Source organism: Malaclemys terrapin, chromosome 6 (assembly GCF_027887155.1).
Source record: "Malaclemys terrapin pileata isolate rMalTer1 chromosome 6, rMalTer1.hap1, whole genome shotgun sequence".
Taxonomy (NCBI): Eukaryota; Metazoa; Chordata; order Testudines; family Emydidae; genus Malaclemys; species Malaclemys terrapin.
Genome location: NC_071510.1, coordinates 120,968,490 through 120,982,157, shown reverse-complemented (window position 1 = coordinate 120,982,157; position 13,668 = coordinate 120,968,490). Strand labels below are relative to the sequence as shown.

General features: G+C 42.6%; 1 protein-coding gene across 1 annotated transcript in view; it reads left to right on the top strand.

The window, feature by feature from the left end:
* The window catches only part of LOC128838842 (elongation factor 2-like), a 32,090-nt gene that overhangs the window by 15,751 nt on the left and 2,671 nt on the right, over positions 1-13,668 (top strand). The window contains exons 6-14 of the mRNA XM_054031285.1: positions 2,459-2,564; positions 3,163-3,276; positions 4,520-4,658; positions 6,973-7,168; positions 7,477-7,735; positions 8,511-8,618; positions 10,104-10,457; positions 11,022-11,204; positions 12,826-12,958. Of these exons, the coding sequence (XP_053887260.1) occupies positions 2,459-2,564; positions 3,163-3,276; positions 4,520-4,658; positions 6,973-7,168; positions 7,477-7,735; positions 8,511-8,618; positions 10,104-10,457; positions 11,022-11,204; positions 12,826-12,958 (1,592 nt within the window). The remainder of the gene's footprint in view (positions 1-2,458; positions 2,565-3,162; positions 3,277-4,519; positions 4,659-6,972; positions 7,169-7,476; positions 7,736-8,510; positions 8,619-10,103; positions 10,458-11,021; positions 11,205-12,825; positions 12,959-13,668) is intronic.

The following is a 13,668-nucleotide window of genomic DNA, read 5'->3' as shown; positions in this document are numbered from 1 at the left end:
GGCTGACTGCAGTAATAACAAGTTCTGGGGTTACATTTGGACCATGCCTTATAGCAGGAGGAATAATTATGCACAAATGAATTATAACTGCCTTGTTTGGAAGTTACAGGCTACTTATTAGAAGATGTATTAATGCTTAGAAAGAAATTTTCAGGTGAAAGGCACTATGGAAGTGCTTTACAGATGTTAAATAAAATCTAATATCACTCCATGACTAGGGCTATACCAAATTCGCAGCCATGGAAAACACATCATGGACTGTGAAATCTGGTCTCCCGCTGTGAAATATGGTCTTCTGTGTTTTTACCCTAGACTATACAGATTTCATAGGGGAGACCAGGGTTTCTCAAATTAGGGGTCCTGACCCAAAAGGGAGTTGCAGCGGGGTCATAAGTGTATTTGGGGGGGGGGGGGGGTCGCAGTATTGCCACCCTTACTTCTGAGCTGCCTTCAGAGCTGGGAAGCTGGAGAGCGGTGGCTGCTGAGGGTCCAGCTCTGTAGGCAGCAGCGCAGAAGTAAGGGTGGCAATACCATACCAGGCCATCCTTACTTCTGCTCTGCTGCTGGTGGCAGCTCTGCCTTCAGAACTGGGCTCCTGGCCAGCAGCCGCCGCTCTCCAGCTGCCCAGCTCTGAAGGCAGCACCGCCGCCAGCAGCAGCACAGAAGTAAGAGTAGCAGTACTGTGACCCCCCCACAACTCCTTTTTGGGTCAGGATCCCTACAATTACAACACCCTGAACTTTCAGATTTAAATAGCTGAAATCATGAAATTTACAATTTTTTAAATCGTATGACCCTGAAATTGACCAAAATGGACCATGAATTTGGTAAAGCCCTATTCATGAGATAAGCAAGTTTATGGGGATATTTAGCATACAGTTGAAGTGATTTATCCAAGATAACAAAAGGTATTTTAGGTAGACCTGAGATTAGAATTCAGGAATTCCTGGCACCCAATTCTTTGCTCAAGCCACTAGACCAATTTCGGTGATTGAAAACACAAATCTAATTCCAGTGCATGGGTATCGCTTACAAAACAAAAAATACTTGCTCCCTGTACTTCTTTTATCCAAAGCAACTAACTCTTCTCCCTATGAATGGAACAGCTCTGAAATGTTCCAAGTAGGAATCTCTCCTTTTCCTACTATTTTAGTGCCCTGTACATAATTCAAGGTGTTCCACACTGAAGCACAGTCTTGTTCTCAGAAAGTGATTGATCAGTAGAAATCTGGAAAACTTTTCAAACCATGGATGATTATCATCTCTTTAAATATTTTTCCTCTAAAGTTCAAACTGGATGAGTAAAGCACCTTAAACCAGTGGCGGATTAATGCATGGGCCCCATGCCCAGAGGACCCGGCCAATCTGGAACCTGTTGTAGTAGGAAGAGAGCCTGAGACATAAGCCCTTGTATTAGAGGCCTGGTATGAGGCAAGACCTGCTTACAAAATTTGGCAAGAACACGGCTAATAATGCAGAAATACACATTCCTAAGAAGTGCTAAGCACCAGAGTAATTATGCAAACATATTCCAATATTAAGTGGTACCAGAACATCCCAATATTAAGGATGGTATAAAAACATTCCCCAAGGATAACAGGAACACACTGACCCCTTCTTAAAGATAAGGCTAGGATGACAGTACGTAACAGAGATGTTTTAATTGAACCAACATGTACAAGGTGTTGGGTAATAAATAGCTACGTCAGGGGGCAGTAACTATGTCAGAAGCAGTACTAACTTGTTTGTATTAGGGTATAAAGATGTATCTCAGAGGGAGTACTTTTGTCCAGCCGAGGGGGGAATGGAAAGTCCCGTCATTCACTGAGCTGTGTCCATTGTCACAGGTATACATGTCTTAGTATTCTCGTCGAGTTTGCCAGGTGCTATTACTGTGCTTTGTTGACAGTAAACCTGGCCTGGTGCCTTTGTACCTTAACGGATCTTGTGGTCATTGAGCGGTTCGCTCAAGGTCTGCTGTGCCGGCTGTCTGTGTAGAGCTGGGATAGCACACAGGGAAAACACACACACGCAGCCGAACATCTAACCACACCTGTGTAAAAGTGGGGGCGGGGGGGCCCACTGGTGCTGGAACGGTAGCTCCACCCCTGCTCCTCTTCTCCCTGGGGCCCCACCTATTGGCCAGGCTGGAAGCTGGAGCTGGGCTGTGGTAAGAGCCACCAAGGGAGCCTGGGCCACTGTGGGGAGCCCCAGACCTTTCACCTGCCCTGGGCAGGGGCTGGGGTGCCTGAGAGCAGCCCCCAGCCCATGTCCCTGCTCCCCGGGGCGCTCTGCCCAAGGCTACTACACCCAGGTTAAAAAGTGGCTGGGCCATGGCCACCCTGGCCCACCCAGTTCTGGTGCCCTCAGGCCCCTGGAGTGTGGGAGGTCCAAATGTTCTTTGTGCCCAGGGCCCAACTAAATCTTAATTTGTCTCTGCCTTAAACTTTTTATTTAGATATTTTGATCCAGCAACCGGAAAATTCAGCAAATCAGCCACCAGCCCAGATGGAAAGAAATTGCCACGGACGTTCTGCCAGCTCGTTCTGGATCCCATCTTTAAGGTAAAACAGAAAGTTAATCTGTCCCAACTTCTGGCATTTTCATCCAGTGGTATAAGTAAGTGTAGGATTCAGCCTAGAAAAAGACAGAAGCTCACTCACCAAACGTGGGCTCCAAAAGCTGGTTATCTGTATATCACAGAGTGTGTGCAATCCCTGCATTCAGGAATTTATGATCTAGGTAAACTACATACAACGACACTAAGGAGAAAGAAGGCAACACAAAGTCTGAAAGAGGAATGGAATGTGGCACAGGTCTTGTCGTTCTCCATTAAAAAAAAATTGTTAGTGCAGTGAATTTGTTTTAATATACAAAAGAAATTATTTTGGTGTTATCCAAATCAAAGGTTTAGGAATTATCTTTCATTGGGAGGTTTAGAAAATAAGTTTGGTGTAACTATCATTTTTCAGATCTTTGCAGGAAATCATAAATTTTGTTTTTTATAAAGAACAAAGAATTATTAAATAAAAACCTAAATTTGGAGACAGTGTGAGGACATTTTCAATCTGCATGTTACAGATCCACTACTTACAGCAATATGTTGGAACAGATTTAAGATGTATAATGGTAAATCTTCTTTTACCAAACATTTCTCTGTAGATCTTTGATGCGGTTATGAACTTTAACAAGGAAGAGACAGCCAAGCTGATAGAGAAACTTAACATCAAGCTAGATGTTGAAGATCGAGACAAAGAAGGCAAACCACTTCTGAAGGTATTTTAAAAAGATTTAATATAATCATTCAGTTTGACTTTTTTCCTTTAACCCAACAGTCAGGATTAATGGAGTTGCAACATTTGCCGCTGGTCCCCTTCTATTTTTGCTACACAGCACAACCTTCTAGAATACTTTGTGGGTCTTAAAAGGACTTACCTTATTTGTCAGTGGCAAATCTCAAAGTTTATCAACTAGTCATAGGGGGCCAAACAAAGACAACCTTGTGAATCTAGAGTGCCCCAGTTGACAATAAATGATTTGGAAGTGTGAGCCCTTGAGATATGAGAACAGGACTTGAGTCTGATACTGCACAACCAAACAAAGGCATATTGGTTAAGAGGGAGAGAACTTGGATTCACATTCAGATAAGCAATAAATAAATAACTGAAGAAAACTGCTAATGCAACATATATGTGTGTGTGTGTGTATTTTACATTGGTTGCCTTGAGAACTATAACTTTTTCAAAATTGCCTCTGCATGTTCCCACGTATGGGATGAGCTTTGGGAAATGTCTAGAAAAGCAGTGACTATTGGGACCTCACAGGTACCGTTTTGCAGCACTCAGTGTTCAGAGCAGAGGCTGTAAGAAGCTTTATCTCAGTTCTTCTGCTAAACCCCAGAGTCCTTAAGGGTATAAGACTCCATGGAAGAGGGAAAGGCAGGTGGGTGGTGTGGATGTGCAGAGCCAGCCGTCACAAAGAACTGCAATTACTATTGTAGAGCACAGAATTAATAACTCATAGAAATGTCATGAATAATGGTGTAATTGGGTGTCCTTTCTACAATTTTCCGCAACTGATTAGTTAAATTTGATGGCAAAACTACACATAGAAAATGTACAGTTATACTAATGGTTTGTCAATAAACCTTAAAACTGCTGCTTCCATTCACAGCTTCAGAGTTTAAGGTGGCCCAAAGCATAGCTTCCTCCTGAAATGTAGTGCACCAGTTTGGAAAAAACTGAGTTTTCAGAATGCTCCATTTGAATAATTCGAATGTGAAGGTTTTCATTAAAAAAGAAAAAAAAAACAGGCAATGAGTGGAATAACTGCTTAGTTAGATTAAAGTCTTTTGAACTTTTAAATGGTCCCAGAAGAGCTTTGATTAGTTGTCCTGGTTTTTGCCCCAACTCTGTTTTTGGATAGTGTGTAGAAGGGCATTCATTATCTCTGGGGTCAGTTGTTATGTTTATCATCTCAAATCTAGTTTCAGTGAGGATGCAACTTTTGTGTTTCTCAGGCTGTGATGCGCCACTGGCTGCCTGCTGGAGATGCCTTGCTTCAGATGATCACCATGCACCTTCCTTCCCCTGTAACGGCACAGAAATATCGCTGTGAACTTCTGTATGAGGGGCCACCTGACGATGAAGCTGCTATGGGTAAGGAGGCTGCTCTTTGACTTTGCAACACTAACTACACAATGCCCATAGCAAAGATTAAAAATATGTTGTTATCCCCAACCCGTGGAGTAAAACTGACTAGGTGACAAGCCACATAAATCTGGCTCAGAGTTAGTTATTACATTGTGCTGGCCTTTTTTAAATTTAATTTGTTCCATTACTCTGTGTTTGTACGATGGGGCTCCCAACTGGTTGAGGTCTGTTAAGTACTACCACAATGCAATTGTTCAGTAATAATAATTGAATGTTTTCATGCTGCTGCACAATTCACTGTAACTCCTTATCTGTTGGATGGTCTTTAATTCAGTCTCTGAGAATACATGGGTGGGATGAGTTGGAGGACGGTGTGCACTAACCCTTGGATGTACAGCACGAAGCAACACAACAGCAAGTATATCACTGCAGCATTGGTTATTATCAAATATGGAATCCTGCTGTCCCACCCTAGAGACATGACGTGTTAGGGGGCTGTGCAAGTACGCTGTTCACAGCACCCGCTCGGACTCTTCCAGTCAGTTACCCAGGCTGGATTAGTTCAGAGCACGTACCCACTTTGTGGAGTTCTGATCTATTAAATCACTTCTTTAGTTGCTGGAATTTATGCCCACTTTGGCTCCATATAAGAGTCTTGATAAGTTTTCTTGCCTCTGTTCAGGAGGTGCTCTTTCCTGGAGCTGGGTTTGTACTTCACATGGTTTCTCCCAAGCAGGAGTTCCCCAGCTCCCCTCTTGGAGCTGTGGTGGTAGCTTAAGCCAGCTGTAGGGCCTTACCCAGCTGCTCCTTTTCCCCAATTAGTCCTCAGATTCATCAGGCAGGCCTTCTGCTGTGAACGAGGCAGTATATATGCTGATCCCCTTCCTAAAGATCATTCCAATTGGCTGGGAGAGATGAGAGCCTTGTCCCACCCACTCGGCAACGCTTGTGGTCCCTTAAAGAAACGGTAATGGTATGTCCTCCCAACACTAATTCCCAGAACCACTTTCTCTCTACCAATATATCCGAGGGTCCTTGTATCAGACCTCCTAAAATCTTAGAAGGCCACAACAGATGATGGGGATGGGTTGATCTGTAGGCCTCAGCATGCATAATGGGGCAGACTACCCCATCATGCTGAGATGTCTTGGTTATTTGTATCAGACCATACCTGGAGAATCATGATGGGCACCTGCTCCTCCACTTCCAAACTCCTTATGTGGAGTCCCATATTAAACTATCATCACCTCCATCTTGTTCAACATCTGTATGAATCCACTAAGGGAAATTGTGCATTACCATTACATCAGAGGCAAATGGTGCCATCTCCCAGCTTCCAAAGGCTTAGCTGAGATCAGCAACTGGATAAAGAGTAAATGGCTGAGGCTGAACCTGGGTAAGACTGAAATGATGCTGGTAGGGAGAAGGAGGCACTGTGCAGAACTCATCGTCTCTATAATATTGCCCTTCATTGATAGCTTCTTCTCTTAGGTCACGAAGACAGTCTGCAGCTTCAGTGTCCACCTGACATTTCACTGCTTTTAGAAACCCAAATAAATATGGATCCAACAACCATCTAGATTTGGCAAGAAGATTGCGCGGCCTCCTGTTGGATCTGGACTTAGCCATAGTGAACCAGGCATTCATGACCTCCAGACTTGATTTCTGAAACTCTCTGTACCTAGGTCTGAAACAGGTGACCTCTTTAAAAACAAATCAGTTGGTCACTAATGGCAGGCAATCTCCTCTGTAACAGACCACTGGCAACATGTGACTTCAGTGCACAGTGTGCTGCTTTGGTTCCTGGTGAGTCAAAATCAAAGCTTTTGCCCTCCTCTTCAAGATCTACATCCAAGTAGGCCAAGTTACATGAGGAACCACCTCACTCTGTGATCCTGGCTTTCCATAACGTGTGTGTTCTACTGGAGCAATGGAACTTGCAACCAAAAAAGTAAAACTTGTGCTTGCAGGAGACAGAGATTTATTGATGATTGGCCGAATTCTGGAACTCACATATGGAAGACATAACGTTGACCACAAACCACCGTGCCTAAAGAGCAAAACCCACTCCTTTGAGCTAGTCTACCACACTATACACCTGCCACACACATACACAGACCTGTGCCCTCTGGACTGGAAAGTAGGAGAGCTGTTAATTATAACTTTAGGCATATTTAATTTTGGAAGGCATTCACAATAATGGATACCATATGAAAAACAAGGTTTATAAAGTGGAAGGGAAAGGAAATGCTCAGTAAAGTGTTAGGCCTAGTTTTAAACAGATTTTGAAGCCTCATTGAAATGCATTGTTTTACTGTAGGTGTCAAAAACTGTGATCCCAAGGGCCCTTTGATGATGTACATCTCCAAAATGGTCCCCACAACTGATAAGGGACGTTTCTATGCCTTTGGAAGAGTCTTCTCTGGTATTGTTTCCACTGGACAGAAAGTTCGAATCATGGGACCAAACTACACACCTGGCAAGAAGGAAGATCTCTACCTAAGATCTATTCAAAGGTAGATGGAAATAGTTTGCTTCTGTTGAAGAAGAATGCATGCATGCATGCAAAAAAAAAAAAAAAAAAAAAAGGTCAAGATGCTTGCAAAGCCTATTTTTGGGAACCTAAGTAAAGGAGGATTGTTTACTTTTTTCTATTAAAATACCAAATTTGTATTATTATTTTTTTTTTTGGCTTACATAACAGAAAATGAGTACCAGAAGGAATGCAGGCAAACAAGGAAGTTTCTATAACTGCCTTTTAGGTATAAAAAGGCATCATTTCAACAGCTATTTAAGGATTGTTACCCAATCTCTGTCTTTATAGAACCATTTTGATGATGGGTCGTTATGTTGAGCCCATTGAGGAAGTACCCTGTGGCAACATTGTTGGTCTAGTTGGTGTTGACCAGTTTTTGGTGAAGACGGGTACAATTACCACCTTTGAGCATGCACACAACATGCGAGTGATGAAATTTAGTGTTAGCCCCGTTGTACGTGTTGCTGTTGAAGCTAAAAACCCTGCTGATCTACCAAAACTAGTTGAAGGTCTAAGGCGTCTGGCCAAGTCTGATCCCATGGTTCAGGTGAGTGTTAGTGTTCAGGTGAGTGTTAGTTTTAGAGTTGCTGGTTTGCCGTGAAGTACTCAGACTTTATTCAAAAAGAGACTTATTCATGATAGCTTTCATAATCTGATGTTTAGAATCTGCAGCCATACCACTTACGTTGTAATCATTTGAAACTCAACAAGCTAAGCAGGGATGGGCCTAGTCAGAACTTGGATAGGAAGTCTCTAAGGAAAACCCAGGTTTTGCAATGAGTAGTATTGGTTATTCATTAGGCAGCACTCTTCCCTTTGATTTAGTATTGAAACAATGTCCCAGCATGATGTTGGGAGTTGCTTATCTTTCAGATGAGATTGTAAAACCGAGATCCTGACTACTTGTCATTATAGATTTTCCAAGTGTGGGAATGTGGGGATGGTATTAGTCTTAGTGTCTGGCTAAATTAGTGTGGGCAGTTTCTGCCTGCCTGCCTGAATTCCATATACAGTTCCAATGTTATGGAGCGCTCTTCACTTCCTATCATAAGCTACTGTGTAGTTTTGCTGTATGATGTTAGACCACCTGCAACATTTCACTGGTGGGTAAGGTGATTCATTGTTAAGTCCTTGGGATGAAAGGCACTTACTTCATAAATGTAATGATATTTGGTTAATCTCCACAATAACAGCCATTACTAAGCAATTTTAGAAAAAATCAATCACAGATTAATCTAACAGAAAATGCTTGTGGAATGTTCTGATTTAAATTAATTTAAGAATTTTTTTTACTCTTACACAACTAGTATTTCATGTTCTAGTGTATTATTGAAGAGTCGGGTGAGCACATCATTGCTGGAGCTGGTGAGCTGCATCTAGAAATTTGCCTTAAAGATCTGGAAGAAGATCATGCTTGCATTCCAATCAAGGTATAAAAGGCTTCTTTTGTGTTTATATCTGCAATGTACAGAATATGATTACACATTAAGGATGGGATTTTCAAAGGGTATTTGATGCAAATTGGGCACCTAACTTCCTAAGGCTTCTTTGAAAATACCATGCTAATTTCACAGACATCTTCATTTGCACTAAGAAACGTATTTGGCCGTGGAAAAATATTTCTGTTACTAGGATTCCTTCTCACTGGATATTTTCCATATTTATAAGTCCTGAGTTTTTTTTCACAGAAAATCTTGGAATCAGAAGATAATAATCTTACTTGTCAATACAGCGCAGTTCTTCTGCTGCATTTTATTGTCTCAATGAAATTAGCAGTCTGTAGTCTGTGTCAGGGAACACTTGTACTAGTGAATGAAATTGGCTTTAAAGTCTGCCTTGAACAAAATTACTCCTGGGGGGTGTTCTGTGACAAAAAATTAAAAATTTTGTGCCCAATATTTTAAAATTCTGCATATTTTATTTGTCAAAATAACACAATATAATCACACCAGTTTCAATTATTTTGATAATTTATTTCAAAATACCTCTCAGCAAGTATGTCTGTAACAATACAGACAAAAAAAAAAAAAAGATTCAGGAAATGTTTTTTTGACAAATAAGATTCCTTACTAGGCATATTATTACAAAACTTTGGGTAATTCATTTAAACTACTATACAGAAACGTATTTCCTGTACCCCTCAGAAACAGTGCAAAGGCTTGGGGGAGCCAGGGGTAATGAAGGAGCTGAGGCAGAGGGAAGGAGCCTGGGAATGAACCCTGGAGGACTGTTGGGTGTGGGTGGGAAAAGTATGGAAGTTTCTTTTTGGGGAGAAGAGGATTGTTAGAGAGTAGGGAGGCCTCCCCCATGCAGACTCCAGCTGACCTCGAGCCTCTCCCATTCAGTCAGACACATCTGCCCCTATCGCCATGTGGCCCTGGAGTCACCCTCCCATCCAGCCCCTGGCTCAATGCTGTCTGCCCCAGTCTGTCTCTCCCCCCCCCCCCCCCCGCCACTAGCCCTTCTGAGCCTCAGTCTGTGACACCCCCTCCAACAGCCCCATGTGCCCATCTCTGCCTCTGAACCTGGTTCCACAGGCAGGCTGCTGTGATGAACGCTGTTTCTGCGGGTCAGTCAGGTGTTCTGGCACCACAGCAGCCTCTGGTGGTCAAAAGGCAGAACTGCAGCACTTCTTGGGCAGAATGTATTTTCGGGGGGGGGGGGGGGGGGGGGCGCGGGCGGAATCTGCGCTGGATATGATTACTGTGTATGTGCAATGGCATAGAATTCCCCCAGGAGTACAAAATAAAACCTGCTGCCTAAGGCAAAGAAATGCTTTAGAACTTTGTTATAAAAAGGGTAAACAATACAAATGTGGGAATGACGGGACATAGTAGGTTCCTTTTGTAATTTTAGTGTAAAATGTTGGACGTTCACTATTACAATTTTATTGGAATTTATTTGCTACCTCACAGAAATCAGACCCAGTTGTATCTTATCGTGAAACTGTCAGTGAAGAGTCGAGCCAGATGTGCTTGTCCAAATCTGCCAATAAACACAACAGGCTGTATATGAAAGCTCGGCCCTTCCCTGATGGCTTGGCAGAGGACATAGACAAAGGAGAAGTCAGTTCCCGTCAAGAAATGAAGCAGCGTGCCCATTACCTGGCAGAGAAATATGAGTGGGATGTGTCTGAAGTTCGTAAGATCTGGTGCTTTGGACCTGATGGAACTGGTCCAAATATCTTGGTTGACATCACCAAGGGTGTCCAGTACCTAAATGAAATCAAAGACAGTGTTGTTGCTGGCTTCCAGTGGGCAACAAAGGAAGTAAGTATGAATAATAGTTTACATGCAGGATATTATTAAATATTGCTCACATTATCCAAACACCTTTTTATCTAGTGATAGAATATATATGTAACCTTTAGGAAAAGACAACTTGTTTATTAGAACTGTTAGGAAATTACACAAAACTATGAACAGTTTCAGCAAAGAACAAAAAAAAAAATTGAAACTCTATTTAGATGGAAGATTTCTAGTGACTGTAAATGCCTGGAATTCCTCCACCCAAATATTAAATAGTTTGCAGTCTACGAGTGGTTGAACTTTGATTCCAAGTGCAGCTTTGTTGTGAAAATGTCTGTGTTCTTAAAACTTGCATTTCCACGTTGCAATGAATAGTTCTTCTGTTCCTTCAGGGTATCTGCTCACTACCAAAAGGAGTGTTTATGACTCTAAGTTGAAGGTCAAGGTGTCAGTGTAAGCACATGGTCAAATAGATTTCCAAGTGAACTCCCATATCTGTAAAAACGTTCAAAGTAGTAAAAAGTTACAGTATCAAATCCACCATTTTCCTTTCAATTCTGTAAAAGGCCATTGACTCTCTTGCAGGGTGTGTTGTGTGGGGAGAACATGAGGGGCGTTCGTTTTGATATCCATGATGTTACTCTGCATGCTGATGCGATCCATCGTGGTGGTGCGCAAATACTTCCCACTGCCAGGAGTGTCCTGTGTGCCTCTGCTCTGACAGCACAGCCCAGACTTATGGAGCCCATCTATCTCCTGGAGATCCAGGTATGTCAGAGGGTGATGTAGTGGAGACACGAAAGGAATATCATTGTACAAATATTGTTTCTGGGTTAAGAATGTTGCACTTGCTGTGTTTTTTTTTTTTTTTTTAGAAATTGGTCCTGTGTTCTGAAGATGGTAGAGTTTGAGTTTTGTGTGTTTGGAACAGGGTCGAGTTTGAGCAGTGACAGCTACATGCATTGCGTTAAATCACACTGTTCTTCATGAACTGCCAGTGCCACTCAGGGAAACTAAGAACTTGTTCTGCCTTTCTCTTCTGTCCTTTATTACTAAGGACATTCAAGAGAAAACAGGGGTAACTGAACCCTTGAAAAAAGAGGGTCTCCCTGCAAGTGTCCTGAGGACCTAAACCAGAGCAGAAAAGAGGGCAGTATAAGCAGCTCTAGTTCTAAATATGTCTGTATACTTAAACAGCAGTTTTTTCTAGAGTTTTGACCTACTCTGTAAGGGCATGTCTACACTGTGATCTTAAGTCAACCTGTATAGCCACCGCAGTCACCAGGAGCACTTCCACCAACTGAAGAGGGGCAGCGTTGGGAGGCTGGGAGCTGAGATCAGGCAGCAGCCCAGCTGGGAGCTGGCTTTCTTATCAATTTCACAACTCTGATGTAAGGAACATAGTGTCTACATCGACCCTAAGTACTAAGCCTCTCGTGGAGGTGGAGTTATGTCAGTAAAGCAGGGCATATACAACGGTGGGAGCAAGGCTGTAGCACAGACACTGACATAGTTAGGTTGACGTAAACTACCTCATGTCAACCTAACGCTGTAGTGTAGACCAAGCCTTCCGCTGACTTCGCTTTTATTTGGGGGGGAAGAGGAGGAAGGGTTCAAATTACTTTGTTTGGTAAATACAAGACCTCAGGAAATTTCTATTTGTACTAAAAGTATGTATTACTTGCTACAGCAAAACACACACTGGGTTGCCTTAAAAAAAAAAACAAACCCTCAAGTTCAATGCCTGCCATCATTTAGAAATGTGTACTGGTGAAAATCCCCTGCCAGAAAACACTATCAGTAGAGTTGCTTGAATCACTTCACTTTCCCGCAGTCCCCCCGGCCAAGTGAGGGCATCACAGTGAAGAATTGGATCTGCTTGCAGTGGCTACTGCTGCAAAGCCGTTCTTTTTAGCACCTGTAGTAGTACCTTGACTGTTTTAAATAGCGTTAGTGTGTGTCAAGCTCTCTCTTACATAATTCCATTTACATGTTTACCTTAGTGTGCACTTAGTTTTAGACAAATGATGGGAGTCCTGCCTATCACTGATCTGCCCTTTCACTAAAAGATGTAGAGAATTATTATTCTGGGTTAAAATGTGAGCAGCAGTTCTTTACTGAACATGACAACCTTTGGACAGTGTGGCACAAACATATGCAGCAGTCCAGTCTATTGTAGACACAAATGACGTGCTGGGAATTGTACAACCTGAGACTGGGGAAGAAGCGCCTTGGAGAGATTTGGAGGAGGGAAGCAGGCACACAGAGAGGTGGTTCCAGGGTAGGAGAAGAATCCAAAGGGATTGTCTGGTGCTAAGTTTAGTGCTGCTATGTTCAATGACCAAGCCACGGCTATCTGTATGTAACTTAGTAACATTTTTCTTCATAGTGCCCCGAACAAGTGGTTGGTGGTATCTATGGTGTGCTGAACAGGAAACGGGGTCATGTCTTTGACGAATTCCAAGTGGCAGGAACCCCGATGTTTGTGGTCAAGGCTTATCTACCTGTAAATGAGTCTTTTGGTAAGGCCGCCAAATTGTCTTTAGCCAACTCCTTGTACCTTCCTTAAGTAGGGCTGGAGGTGGGGGAGGACTTCCACCAAAGTGGCTGGGAGTTAATGAAATGGGAATTCTTACATCTGACTTCCTTCCTGCTGTTTTTTGCATCTTCAACCACCTTCTCCGCTAGGCTTTAATAACTTCTTGTCACCCTGTGCGGACACATGCAACTTACTCTTCCCAGCTGAGGACATTCCAGAGTGATCAGGACACTATTTCTGTCACTAAAGATATTTATTAAAAGCAGGACCTAAGGCCCCTCTTGTGCTGTAGCAAACTTGTGTGTAACGCAGAGCTACACCAGCATACCACAGCCCAGGAGGTAGCCTGATGTTTTAAATGAATAATACAATCTACATAGCCTTACTGATTAACTTATTATATCCCTTTCCGTCACTGCCCATAACTTGTCAGTTTTCAGTTTTTGTTTTTTTTTTTTAACTGAAACTTCCCTTTGGCAGTGGGGATGTGTTCAGTAGTGAAGCTGGAGGATTTGCCAGCAGTAGGGCAGGGGGACAAGATAATAGATGGGCTTTTGACAGTCTGAGACAGCTAGCTGTTGTGAGAAGCATATTAACTGGATAGTTCTGCTGAAATTATCTGTATGAAATGAGTATTTAAAGGATCATCTTTAGGTTTCAGAGTTAACATTGTAAGAATAAGGCAATTCACAC